This window comes from Carcharodon carcharias, chromosome 11 (assembly GCF_017639515.1).
Source record: "Carcharodon carcharias isolate sCarCar2 chromosome 11, sCarCar2.pri, whole genome shotgun sequence".
Taxonomy (NCBI): Eukaryota; Metazoa; Chordata; class Chondrichthyes; order Lamniformes; family Lamnidae; genus Carcharodon; species Carcharodon carcharias.
Genome location: NC_054477.1, coordinates 40,816,745 through 40,829,952, shown reverse-complemented (window position 1 = coordinate 40,829,952; position 13,208 = coordinate 40,816,745). Strand labels below are relative to the sequence as shown.

Sequence of the window (13,208 nt, the reverse complement as noted above, 5' to 3'; positions counted from 1 at the left end):
TAGGAGGATGGGCGATTGTCAGTGAAACATGAGACATCAGTTGACTCAAAGGGCTTCTTTGGCAAGGCAAGCTCAGTCAAGTGTGTGGCAAAATTTGTATAGCTGTTTCATTTACCTAAGAGTTCAAAGTGGTCTAATCCTTGTTTCAAAATGTATTTTTTGTATTATTACTGTTTAATTATAAACAGAGATATTGTGTTGAATTGTAAACCTATGAGAGGCAGTTTTCATCTTGCTATCTGGATGTGAAACTGGTGTTGTGCATTGGCTACTCAATATAGAAACTGCCTGATTTTCCAGCCCACTGATAACAGCTGACCTGTGATGCTAGTTGTTTGCCTGGGTGCCATGTTGAAAGTCTGCCCAGTGCTTTCTGGGGTATTATTTGCAATTGAAGGAAGTATTGTAGTGTAAGCTTAATTAAGTGATTTCAAATATTATGAGGTGGGGGCTAATTATTGCCCTCTGAGGCATAAGCACACAGTATAAACAAGTTGCAGATTTCGGATAGGAGGAGAAAATGACCAATTACAGGATCTGCTATTCAACTGTTAAGTGGGTCGAATAAAATTGTAACAGATGGTTTTAATGTCATCGAAACTGTGACTAAATTGCAGTTATTTTTGGCATAGCGACTCCCTCTTTTTTAATAAGATTTTTCTCTCTTGAGATTCCACATGACATACCATCCTTGCCTGGGTGGGCAGATTTCTGGTTACTGACTTCAACCAATGCTGGCCTGAAGCTAGGTTGCATGCAAAAGCAGTGTGGGGTGATGCTTTCTCCTCTTCTCTTCCCTTGCATAAACTGAAACTAACTAGTGGTTTCTGCACAGCATCTTTCCATGACGCAGAGATGAAATTGGGAAACCAGTGTGTCTAGAATGATTTTTCCTTACTCATTATAGAATTAAGCAGTACTGATTTAATGTTTTGTAGCAGTTTACTTAAAGAACCATGACTTATCTGCGACAGCCCTGTATTCTTTTATGAAGACGTACAATAATGTGTCATTATTTAATTTGCAGCTTTCGAACGAGCAAAGGAGTTGGCTATTCAGCACATTTTGTTGGAAACTGTTTGATTGTAACATCATTGAAATCAAAAGGAAAAGGTTTTCAGCATTGTGTGAAATATGATTTTCAACCGAGAAAGGTAAATACAATACGTAATTAACATTAATAGACTGAAAAATACATTTTGTTGAAGAGAACAAATGGTGCTGTGTCGAAAAGCGTGTTTTGTTTTACACTGTCAAACCTTTAGGTCAAATTTTTGTATTTCATTGTCTTCCTTATTTATATTAAAAGTTACAACTTACATGTTCTAAGCTTTTGAATATAGTGTATGATTATAAAAAATATAGGTTCAAATGTTATGTAATTTCATTGTGAGATTATTATTGTACTTCAAATATTTCAAATACAAATTTTCCCTGGTGTATTCTATTAATTGGTGAAGAGATGGGCAGTAAATGCTGGCCTAGCCAGTGAAGCTCACATCCCATGAATGAATAAAATTAAACACAAGAACAAGCTAACAAGGTGTCAGCCTTGGTTCAGTAGGCACACTCTTGCCCCTGAGTCAGAGGGTTGTCGATTCAAATCCCTCTCCAGTTAGTTGAGCACATAATCTGTGCTGACACTTCAGTACTGTATTGAAGGAGTGCTGCACCATCAAAGGTGGACATGAAAGATCCCACTGCACTATTCAAAGAAGAACAAAAGAGTTCTTCCTAATATCTTAGCCAATATTCATCCCTCAGCAAACATCACTAAATCACTAAATTAAATAGTAATTATCTGATTGCTTTTGTGAAACAGTGCTATGTGCAACTTGGTTGCTGCATTTCCTGTTGTATGAAAATACTATTTTTTCTGTAAAAACCTGAGGCAAGGATAACCTGAAAGGCACTATGAACACAAGTTCTCGATTTTTGAGATTGAAAATAGTGCAGGGCTATATTTTTGTACTGTTGAAACACCCGAGTCCAAGCTAATCTGCTGCCAAATAGAATAAATATTCAAAGCTGAATACCCAAAGTCTGATCTTCTTTAAGGGCATATAAAGTAACCTCAAAGGACAGTCAAAACTCTGCTTATGTTTGTCATTGATAAAATGAATGGTTATTTACAACAGCTGACTGCTTTACTTGATGCACATTGAAATGAATAGACTATTATACCTAGAATTGACAGTTGTTAGATTTCATTGATATTGATAGTATGAGTAATTTTTGTATATTATTTTGCAGTGGTACATGATCAGCATTGTGCATATCTACAATCGCTGGAGAAATAGTGAGATTCGTTGCTATGTCAATGGTCAACTGGTTTCTTATGGAGATATGGCTTGGCATGTCAACACTAATGATGTAAGTGCAATGTAGGTTAGTGGAAAAATAAAATGGGTGGGTTGAACAAGTAAGTACTTAAACAGGTGGTAATTGGAGTATGAGGGATCAAGCTGCAACAGGCTTCTTATATTTATCATGTTGCCACTTGTTAGTGTTTTCAGAAGGAATTTTATAATAAATTTGAACTAAAAAGCCCTTTTTACTTTTTTGACAAAGTAAGATACTATGTCATGGAAGATAAAGTGAGCGTCTACTATTTGCAGTTGTTTAATGTTTTGATGCCTGAATTTTTGTTTTTGTAGCTTAGTGCAACAATGCTGTTAGTTATGTTGGGGTTGCTAATGTTGAATCAAGTTTGAAAGATGGTGCGGAGAAGATTTACTAAAGTTGCAGCAGAGATGGGGCACTTCAGTTATGTAGAGTGACTAGGGAAACTTGAATTATTCTCATACCTATATCCAGTCAATGGAATAGAACAAATAAGGAGAAAACATTTCCACTGGCAGGAAGGTCAGTAATAAGAGCGCTAAATTTAAGGTAATTGGCAAAAAAGTGAGAGGGAAGTTATAAGTATTTTTAACATTGTGTGTTATGATCTGGAAAGCAATATCTGAAAGAGTGGCAGAAATACATTCATTAGTAACTTTGGAATTGAATGTCCACTTGAAAAGGAGAAAGTTGTAGTGCCGTGAGTAAAGAATAGTGGAGTGGCATGAATCAGGTAACTCTTCCAGAGAGCTAGCATAGGCCTGATGGGCCTAATGGCCTCCTTTTGTGCTGTATAATTCTCTAAGCTGCATCCTCATGGTTCTGCTGTAAAATGCTTGTTTATGATCTGTTTGTTTTAACTGATTTTGAATGTAATCTTATAAAATAAAGTTTTAAGATTAGCTCAAAGTGCATATTCATTTATCATTGTGTTACTTGTTTTCTTTGTGTAGAGTTTTGACAAATGCTTCCTGGGCTCATCAGAAACCGCAGATGCAAATAGAGTATTCTGTGGCCAACTTGGAGCAGTATATGTGTTTACTGAAGCACTTAACCCAGCACAAATATTTGCAATACATCAGTTAGGACCTGGATACAAGGTATGTCCATATGGTCTACCTAGAAAGCGAGCCTTTTATTATGTATATGTTTATTTTTGTATGCAGTATATTTTCTGAAACTTGAACTTGGAATTTACAATTACGATGCTGAAGTTACAAGATGCAGATGAGTGAGGGTATTTGCCCCTCCCCCCACACTCCTCCTGCTTATCTGCTGCAAGTTATGAATTTGCATTCCCTCCATTATGTTATTTAACTGTCATTTGAAGAGTTTGAGGTTTTGCTTTCATTACCTTATCTAGAAGGCCATTATACAAATGCTCTTTGCATGAAGAAATTTTTCACCCAATCTGTCCTAAACTTTCAATTAATCAAGATTAACCCTGGCCTCTTGTTCTTTTCTTCCGGCATACCTTAACATGACATCAGGATTAACTGTATCTATGCCTTACTTTCTTGCATGCTCCTGTAAAAATCCATCTCAATCATCTCTTTTTAATGATAGTGCTCCAGTTTCTCCAGCCTTTCTGCACAACTTAATCCTTTGATGCTGAGGAGCTTTTGTCCTTGTCTGGAATTTCCTTATTATTTGCACTGTATAAATGGTGTGCACCATTATTCCATGTTAGAAGTTCCAGGAAATAAGGCACAAAAGGATTATGCCATTGTTTGCGCTGCACCATAATTTACTGGAACATTTGCACTGCTTTGCAGATACCCTTACTGATGAAAAGTTCATGACCTTGGTCTGACCACTATTGCAGTCAATGGAGATTGCAAATTTCCTGGATTTACACCTGTATTTTCATGCAATGAAAAATAATAGTGCTGGTGACCTGGTATTGATGGCTTTCACATGACCCTGAGGTTGAGAGGACAACAAAGGGGCCATTGAGGGCCTTACTCTGCAGTCTTAGAATTTTTTCACATATTTTCTTGGCTGCCTTTTTTCAGTTTTGGTCATCTTGCCAGGTTTGCCTTCTGTAAGTGATTCAAAGCAATATCTTTAAGACCCCACCCTTCTCTGTTAAGAGGTGAAAGGTTTATTATAGCCTACCAACTGAGCTTTCCCCTATTCTTACTAATTGTGAGACCCCGGAAGAGGGCAAAGAAACGAGGCACCATGGAGACTGCATGAATAAAGTTGTTATAATGTAATCACACCCCCCCCCCACTTCTCTGCATTTTTTTATTTCTCTAATATTGTTTGGATAGTTTTTTTTGTCCTTTTTTAAAATCCCTATTCATATACCGAATCTAATTATACTTCTGGTCATTGCTTTCCAAATGTTCCACTGCTTTTAGGTTCCCTACTTGTTCTGCCTCATTACCCACAACAAGGTCCTACCTTGTTGGAGTAAGAATTTAAGTGTCTGAGAAAACAGTCCTGAGCATATCGCAGAAAATTTTTAATCTCAAGACTACTCATCTGTTAAAACAGCGGGAGTTTAGAGCGGGGCCAGTTAAAACAGAGGGAGTTCAGAACGGAACCAGTTAAAGCAGCGAGAGGTCAGAGCAGGAACAGTTAAACCACAGGAGTTCAGAGCGGGACAGGTTAAAACAAGTGAGAGTTTAGACCATGACCAATTAAAACAGCAAGCTGGCTGCATCCAGCCTGAGAGTTCAGAGTTGCATTGGGAAAGAAAAATCAAAGTTTGATGCCACAGGAAAACAGGTCAGTGGTTGGTGATTATTTTGGTCATTTGTCTTTCAAAACTAGTATAACTTATTAGTAATTGTTGTTATGGCAAGCAGATGGTAAATGCCAAGCTGCCCAAATCCCAGAGGGAAACTTGAAGCAGCTGATACAACTATTTGCAATTTGTACTTATTTCGAGATGTGGGCTTTGAATTCAGTAAAAAGGCCACCAAATCTTATAGGTTTCTTACAAAACTAAATTAAACCTTTATTAATAGAAGAAATGATTTTAAGCACATACCTGGATCTACAAATTACCACTATGATAACTTCTAAATCCCCTAATTAATCTAAACCCCATTTACACCTCCGTTAAGGCAACAGTGAGACACACAGATTTTAAAAGACCCAAGTAACACACAATACCCTGAACAGTCAAATTCAGAGTGAGCTTTTCTCAGCTTCAATTCCTTGTAGACAGCAGCTTAAGGCTTAAATGCTGGAGGCTTTTCGCACTAGTGTAGATCTTAGAATTCCTGCCTGTACATACAACCTTCGCTTCTTTATACATATTTTCCCCTTTGAATGCAAATTCCTGTTGCTTCACTATGGGCAGAATTGGCCGGCGTGCGGGGGTGCGACCCGCACGTCGACATGTAACATGACTTAGGGTGAAGTTGGGCGTGTGTCCCGACGTCATCCCGCATCATTTAGATTTTCAGTTTGGCAGGCGCGCACTGTCAAACTGTCAAAGGCCTATCAAGGCCTATTAATTACCTAATTGAGGTCATTGTCAGGGATGCCCGTCCAACCTTATGGTTGGCGGGCAGGCCGGGAGCCCAGGCGGGCTTCTGAATAAACACAAAACCTCATCCACGGGCGGGATGAGGTTTCATGAGGGTTTTTAACGATAATTTTTTTCTTCTCTGTTCAGCACAGTTTTTAACGTTGAAGTTAACTCCCTGAGGCAGCACTTTGCTCCAGGGTGATCTGTGGGCATTTTTTGTGCATGTACGAAAGAGTGCACAGACCTGCTCAGGGAATCTCTACCCCCCCCGCCCCCCCCCCAACACAGGGAGCGTTCAGCGCTTCAGGGCAGACGTCACGCTGAGCAGGACTTAATTGGCCCACCCACGTAAAATGGTGAAATGGTGGTGCTTGGGGGTGCTGATTGGGAACCTGCCCACAAAAGTGCCCGCAGAACCCCACCACCGACATGCAGAAAATTCTGCCCTCTGTCTTTGGACTTTTACCTGTAATAATAAAATCTATCATAGCACCAGTTTTACTGGTAATCTTTGGGGAAAAATAAACACACTGTTTCTTAACTTTTCCTGGCTAGGTGTAAGGTTTCACCCCCTCCTTTGAATTCAAGCTAGTCTAGTTTATTTAAAAATGCAAATGTTCCCTTTACACCTTACATTCTAAAACTTGCCCCATGTTTACCTACTTAACATTTCAAACCTAGCTTATCTTCTGATACATTATAGCTTTCAGACCAGCTGCCTTTAATTCATTTAAGCCCCACACACAGAGACACAGAACCCACTATTACTTTACTTTGCAATAAATTCCAATAATAGTGTGAAAATTATTATATCCTCCTGACATTGTAAGGTTTCACTAGTATTAGTAAACTTTACTAGTGGTAACAAAATTTAATGGGAGTAGCAAGGTCTATGCTTCTTAATTAAAGGTCTATAATTCCTAATTAATAAAGGAAATAAATTACGTAACACATCATGAAGATGGCAGGGCAGGTGATGTGTTGCGACTGCAGAACATGGGAGTTGCAGATCGCCAGTGTGATCCCCAGGCTGCCATTGTGATCCAGGGCAAACAAGTCTGCAGTAAGTGTCTATGGCTTGAAGAACTTCGGCTCAAAGACCTTGAGCTGGAGGCTGAGCTTCAGACACTGTGATGCATAGGGGAGGGGGGAAGTTACCTGGACACTTAGTTCCAGGAGGCAGTCACACTCCTTAGGTTAGGGTCTTCTTGATTTGGTCAGTAGCCATGGACAGGAGGGTATGACTGCGAGTGAGGCAGATAAGGAGATTGAGAAAGTAGAAGTGGAGGAGACTCAGCCTTTGCAATTGTCTAACAGGTTTGAGGTTCTTGCAACCCGTATGGGTGAAAGTGGTGACTGCAAGGTGGATGAGCAAACTGACCATGGCACAGGAAGCTATTAAAGCGGGGGGAAGTTAATATGAATGTAGTGGAGCAAGGGACAGTATAGTCAGGGGACAAACACAATTCTCTGCAGCTGCGATTGAGAGTTCAGGTAGCTGTATTGTCGGCCTGGTGCTTTGATTTGGGACATCTGCTCTGGGCTGGAGTGCAACTTACATTGGGAGGGGGAGGATCCATTGGATATGGTCCACATAATTCTATCGAAGCCTTTGGTACCCAGGAAGGAAGCTCTGCTGAAGGCAGTATGGGCAGCTAGGGGCTAAATTAGAAAGCCTCAAAGGTAATAATCTCTGGATTACTACCTGAGACACGAGTAAATTGGCAAAGATGAATGCGTGACTCAAAGATTGGTGTGGGAGAAATGGGTTTCAATTCATGGGGCACTGGAACCGGTACTGTGGAAGGTGGGACCTGCACCGTTGTGTTGGTCTTCACTGTAGCTGTGCTGAGATGAGTGTTCTGGGGTTTTGTATAACTAGGGCAGTAGAGATGGTTTTAAACTAAATAGTGGGGGCAAGGGATAAAGCTTGGGAAGATGTGATATGAGAAGACCGGGCAGGAGAGCAAGGTAACAGTAAGGGAAGTGATAATCAAAGTGTGGCAGGAAGAGGCAAAGAGGGCACCAGCAGATTTTTAAAAAAATTCATTCAGGGGATGTGGTCTTCACTGGTTGGGCCACCATTTATTGCCCATCCCTAGTTGCCCTTGAGAAGGTGGTGGTGAGAAGCCTCCTTGAACCACCGCAGTCCATGTGGTATAGGTACACCCACAGTGCTGTTAGGAAGGGAGTTCCAGGATTTTGACCCAGCGACACTGAAGGAACGGTGATATATTTCCAAGTGAGGATGGTGAATGACTTGGAGGGGAACTTCCAGATGGTGTTGTTCCCATCTATCTGTTGCCCTTGCCCTTCTAGACAGTAGTGGCCGTGGATTTGGAAGGTGCTGTCTAAGGAGCCTTGGTGAATTCCTGCAGTGCATCTTGTAGTACACACTGCTGCTACTGTGTGTCAGTCGTGGAGGGAGTGAATGTTTGTGGATGTGGTGCCAATCAAGTGGGCTTTGTCCTGGACAGTGTTATGACCGATGCAGTTATTTAAAAATCCCAGAGGGAAACTTTAAACAAATGTCATAACATATAACTTTTAAGTGTTGTGTTTGATTTGCAACTTTAAATTCAGGACTCAGACCACCAGTTCTCGAGAGGTTTTATATTAAACTAGATTAAACATTTTATTAAGTTACAACACATTAAACACAGATACATGGCTACAAAGTACTACTATCATAACTTTTAACAAATTCCCAAACTAATCTGTATAAGGCAACAGCAACCCATAGACTTAACCAGACACCAGGAAAAGCATTTTCACTGCACAAATTCAAAGTGAGGCACTTTTCACTTTGGTTCCAGTGGAGACAGACGCTTCCAGCTGCTGTTGATCTCACATTGCCCCTGCCCTGCACACACAAAGCTGCTGAGATTATACACTCATTGAATGTAAATTATCATGATACTGCCAGCCTCTTTGAACTCCACCTTTTAACAATAAAATCCTTTTTATAGTACCAATTTTATTAGGCATGTAAACAGATTGCTTGGAATGTGCTAGCCAGATGTCAGTTTTCATCCTACTTCTTGAATGCTGTATTCAAAAAAATGCAAATGCACTCTATCTCTCTTACTTATCAAAACTAATACACATCAAAGCACCCAGACTAGCTGGCTTTAATCCAATTAAGCCACACCCACAGACTAAGCCTCTATTTTAAAAGAAAAATATTTTCCAATAATAATATATACGTTAATAGCTTCATGACAGACAGTGTCAACTTCTTGAGTGTTGTGGGTGCTGCACTCATCCAAGCAAGTGGGGAGTATTCCATCACATTCCTAACTTGTGCCTTGTAGGTGGACAGGCCTTGGGGAGTCAAGAGGTGAGTTACTCATCGGAGGCTTCCTAGCCTCTGACCTGCTCTTGTAGCCATATTTATATAGCTGCTCCAGTTCATTTTCTTTTCAATGGTATCCCCCAGGATGTTGATAGTGGGGGATTCAGTGATGGTAATGCCATTAAATGATGGTTAGATTCTTGTGTGGTGCAAATGTTACTTGCACTTGTCAGACCAAGCCTGGATATTGGCCAGGCCTTGCTGCATTTGGGCATGGACTGCTTCAGTATCCGAGGAGACGCAAATGGTGCTGAACATTGTGCAATCTTCAGCGAACATCCTCACTTCTGACCTTATGACGGAAGGAAGGGCATTGATGTGGAACTCCTGCAGTGATGTCTTGGAGCCGAGATGACTGACCTCCAACAAGCACAAACATCTTACTTTGCGTTAGGCATGACTCCACCCTGTGGAGAGTTTTCCCCCTGATTCCCATTGACTCCAGTTTTGCCAGGGCTCCTTGATGTCACACTTGATCAAATGCAGCCTTTATGTCAAGGGTAGTCACCCTCACCTCATCTTGGCAGTTTAGCTCTTTTGTCCATGTTTGGACCAAGGCTGTAATGAAGTCAGTAGCTTAGTGGCCCTGGCAGAACCCAAACTGGGCATCAGTGAGCAGGTTATTGCTAAGCAAGTGCTGCTTGATAGCACTGTTGATGACCCCTTCCATTACTTCAGTGATCGAGAATGGACTGATGGGGCAGTAATTGGCTGGTTTGAATTTGTCCTGCTTCTTGTGTAAAGCACATACCTGGGAATTTTCCACGTAGCTGTGTGGATGCCAGTGTTGTAGCTGTACTGGAACAGTTTGACTAGAGGCAAGGGAAGTTCTGGAGCACAAGTCTTCAGTACTAATGCCAGAATATTGCCAGGGCCCATAACCATTGCACTATCCAGTGCCTTTAGCTGTTTCTTGATATCATGTGGAGTGAATTGAATTGGCTGAAGACTGGCATCTGTGATTCTGGGGACCTCCAGAGGAGGCTGAGATGGATCATCCGCTTGGCACTTCTGGCTGAAGATTGTAGCAAATGCTTCAGGCTGGAAATTACAATAATAATAAAAAGACAGAACTAAAGGATCTGTATTTGAACGCATATAGCATTCGTAACAAAATAGATGAATTAATAACGCAAATAGAAATAAATATGTATAATCTGATTGTCATCCTGCAGCCATATCTCTGATGGTTAAGACTGGGACCCAACTATTTAAGGGTCATGACATTTAGGAAGGACAGGAAGCTAGGAAAAGGTGGAGTGGTAGCTCTGTTAATAAAGGATGACATTGGTGCAGTAGAAAGAGATGACCCTCGTCCTGGAGATCAAGATGTAAAATCAGTTTTGCTAGAGATAAGAAATAGTAAAGTTAAGAAGTCACTTGTAGGAGTGGTTTATAAGCCCCTTAACAGTAACCGCAGTGTAGGATGGGGTATACAGGAAGAAATAATGGGGGCTTGTGAAAAGGTACGATGATAATCATGGATGATTTTAATTTACATATTGATTGGACAAATCAGATTGGCAAAGGTTATTTGGAAGATGAGTTCACAGTGTTTTCATGACTGTTTCTGAGAGCAGCACATCCTAGACCCAACCAGAGAGCAGACTATCCTAGATCTGGTAATGTGTGATGAGACAGGATTAATTCATGACCTCATAGTGAAGGCACCCCTAGGCAGTGATCATAATATGATTGAATTTCACCTTCAGTTTGAGACAGAGAAGAATGGATCTAAGACTTGTGTTTTAAAGTTAAATAAGGGCAGTTGGAGGGCATGAAGACAGAGCTGTGTTATGACCGGGATGGGAGAAGTGCACAGTTTTTCTAGCACACAGACCGCACCATAAGCGTAAATGTTTAATTCACTCACCATAATTACCAGTTGTTTACTTTTGCTATTGTTGGAATAAAAGAGACTTTAACCAGGCTTCTTCCAATAACCTTAAAATTATTTGATTTATTATGAAATGTAACTTGTTTTTAAAAACAAGTTGCAAAAGCTGGTTAACATACACTTCCGGATTACAAATTGTAACTATATGCCCCTTTAAATCCCAACACACACGCATGCGCATACATGCACGCATACACTGCAAAACCAATAGGGTCTCTGCAGAGTTTGGCTTTGGGACAAAGCACTTGTTCCCAGTGGAAACACTTCATGAAAAGGATAAAGTTCAAAGGGTTTTGATGCTGTCAATCTGGTGATCAGCGTGTGAAGATGGCTCACTGGTCAGAGTGATTGTCTAGAAGTTTCCAAAGCTTTGGTGAACCATTGGTCCTTGGGAATGCTCTCTAGCCACAGCTTCTGAGGCTTCCAGATAGCAATGAGCCACACCGAGTTGAGGATTTTCTGGCTAACACTTAACTCTATGCAAGACTGAGAAAGAGCGAGCGAAGCAGCCTTGCTTCTCGCTTTGCTCCCAAAACACAGAGTTCAAAACACAAGTTCCAAAACAAAAACCCGTTGTGTAGTTAGGTGGTTTCCAGTAAATCCGCAGGGTTTTCCAACATCTGAAAACAGATTTTTTTCCCCCAGCAACTACAGTTCAAGTAAATATATATCTCTAATTTCCCGAGGTGTCTTGCTGGCCATTTAGCTGAAGTCATGTGATTTCTTGGGAAAAAAGCAGCCTGCTTATGACCCTTTTTGAAAAAGAATCCAGGTCAATATCCAATAAAGTGTCCTGATATTCCATTATCCTTCTATGTTTAAAAACACATATAGTTCTTTGAGATCTGGATTTCTAATAACTGGCTAAAATGAATTGGGAAGTCAGTAGAGATGCAGTGGCAGATGTTTGAGGAGATATTTCAGAATACTCAGAGAAGATACGTTCCAATGAGAAAGAAAGGCTCTTAAGGGAAGGATGCACCATCTGTGGCTAACTAATGAAGTTAAAGATAGTATCAAATTGAAAGAAAAAACATATAAGTCTGCAAAGATGAGTGGCAGGCTAGAAGATTGGGCAGAATATAAAGAATAGCAAAGAATTAGAGTACAAGGGAAAGCTAGCTTGAAATAGAAAAGCAGACAGTAGGGGCAGAATCTTCCCCTTGCGATTCCATGGCAGCATCAGAAAGTTGGCGTGACTCCTGCTGAGAAATGGGGCAGGCTTTTACACGCAATTGTGCTCTGCTCAACTCATTAGTTATTCATGTGCGTGGTTTACATTGAGTCTTGTGGTAGGGGTGGTAGAAAGTCAGCTGCCCCGCTGTCATGTCTGGGCACCAGATTTAAAAGGCACCTGGACAGACCATCATTAACAGTGCCAGGACCCTGGAAGAAGAAAGAGCAGGAGAAGGCAACAAGCTGCAGCTCCTTGCATTGGCAATGCATCTCCTTGAATCTGTGCAGGAAGGCATCCTCTTCCCCAGGGATGGACACAGGAGAACCACCAAACTGACCACGTCAGTCTGGGAGGAGATGGCCAGGGCGGTCCGCGCCTGTGGGTCCAGAGAAGGACTGATCTGCAGTGCAGGAAATGGATGAATGATCTCATCTGTGCTGCTAGGGTAAGTCAATTTCTACTTTCCCAGCTCAGAACACCATTATTTCTGTCATGTGATGTAGGCATCACTAGCAAGGTCAGCATTTCTGTTGCACATACCTAAATGCTCTTGAGAAGGTGATGAGCTGCTGCCTTATTGAACCGCTGCAGCCTGTGTGCTGTGCTGTTTGCAAGGCAACTGCAAGATTTTCACCCACCAACATTGAAGGCACAGCCATGGGGTGGAGTACTGGGCAACATGCAGATGCTGCTGTTCCCATGCGTCGGCTGCTCTTGTCCTTCTAGCTGGTAGTGTTTGCTGGGTTGGGGGGTGCTATTGAAGGAACGTTGGTGACTTGCTGCAGTGCATCTTGTATGTGATATGCACTGCTGCCACTGTGCATTGGTGGTGAGGGAGTTAATGCCGAGAGTGCTGGATGAGGTGTCAGTCTAGCAGCCTACTTTATCCTGAATGTATCCTAACTTCCTGAGTGTTGTTGGAACAGCACTCATCCAGGGAAGTTTAAAG

General features: G+C 41.3%; 1 protein-coding gene across 2 annotated transcripts in view; it reads left to right on the top strand.

Moving 5' to 3' along the window:
- nbeaa (neurobeachin a) overlaps positions 1 to 13,208 on the top strand; it is a 1,069,212-nt gene that overhangs the window by 135,324 nt on the left and 920,680 nt on the right. For both annotated transcript variants that reach the window (XM_041199054.1, XM_041199053.1), the window contains exons 6-8: positions 1,028 to 1,154; positions 2,254 to 2,373; positions 3,297 to 3,443. In XM_041199054.1, coding sequence (XP_041054988.1) covers positions 1,028 to 1,154; positions 2,254 to 2,373; positions 3,297 to 3,443 — 394 coding nt within the window. The remainder of the gene's footprint in view (positions 1 to 1,027; positions 1,155 to 2,253; positions 2,374 to 3,296; positions 3,444 to 13,208) is intronic.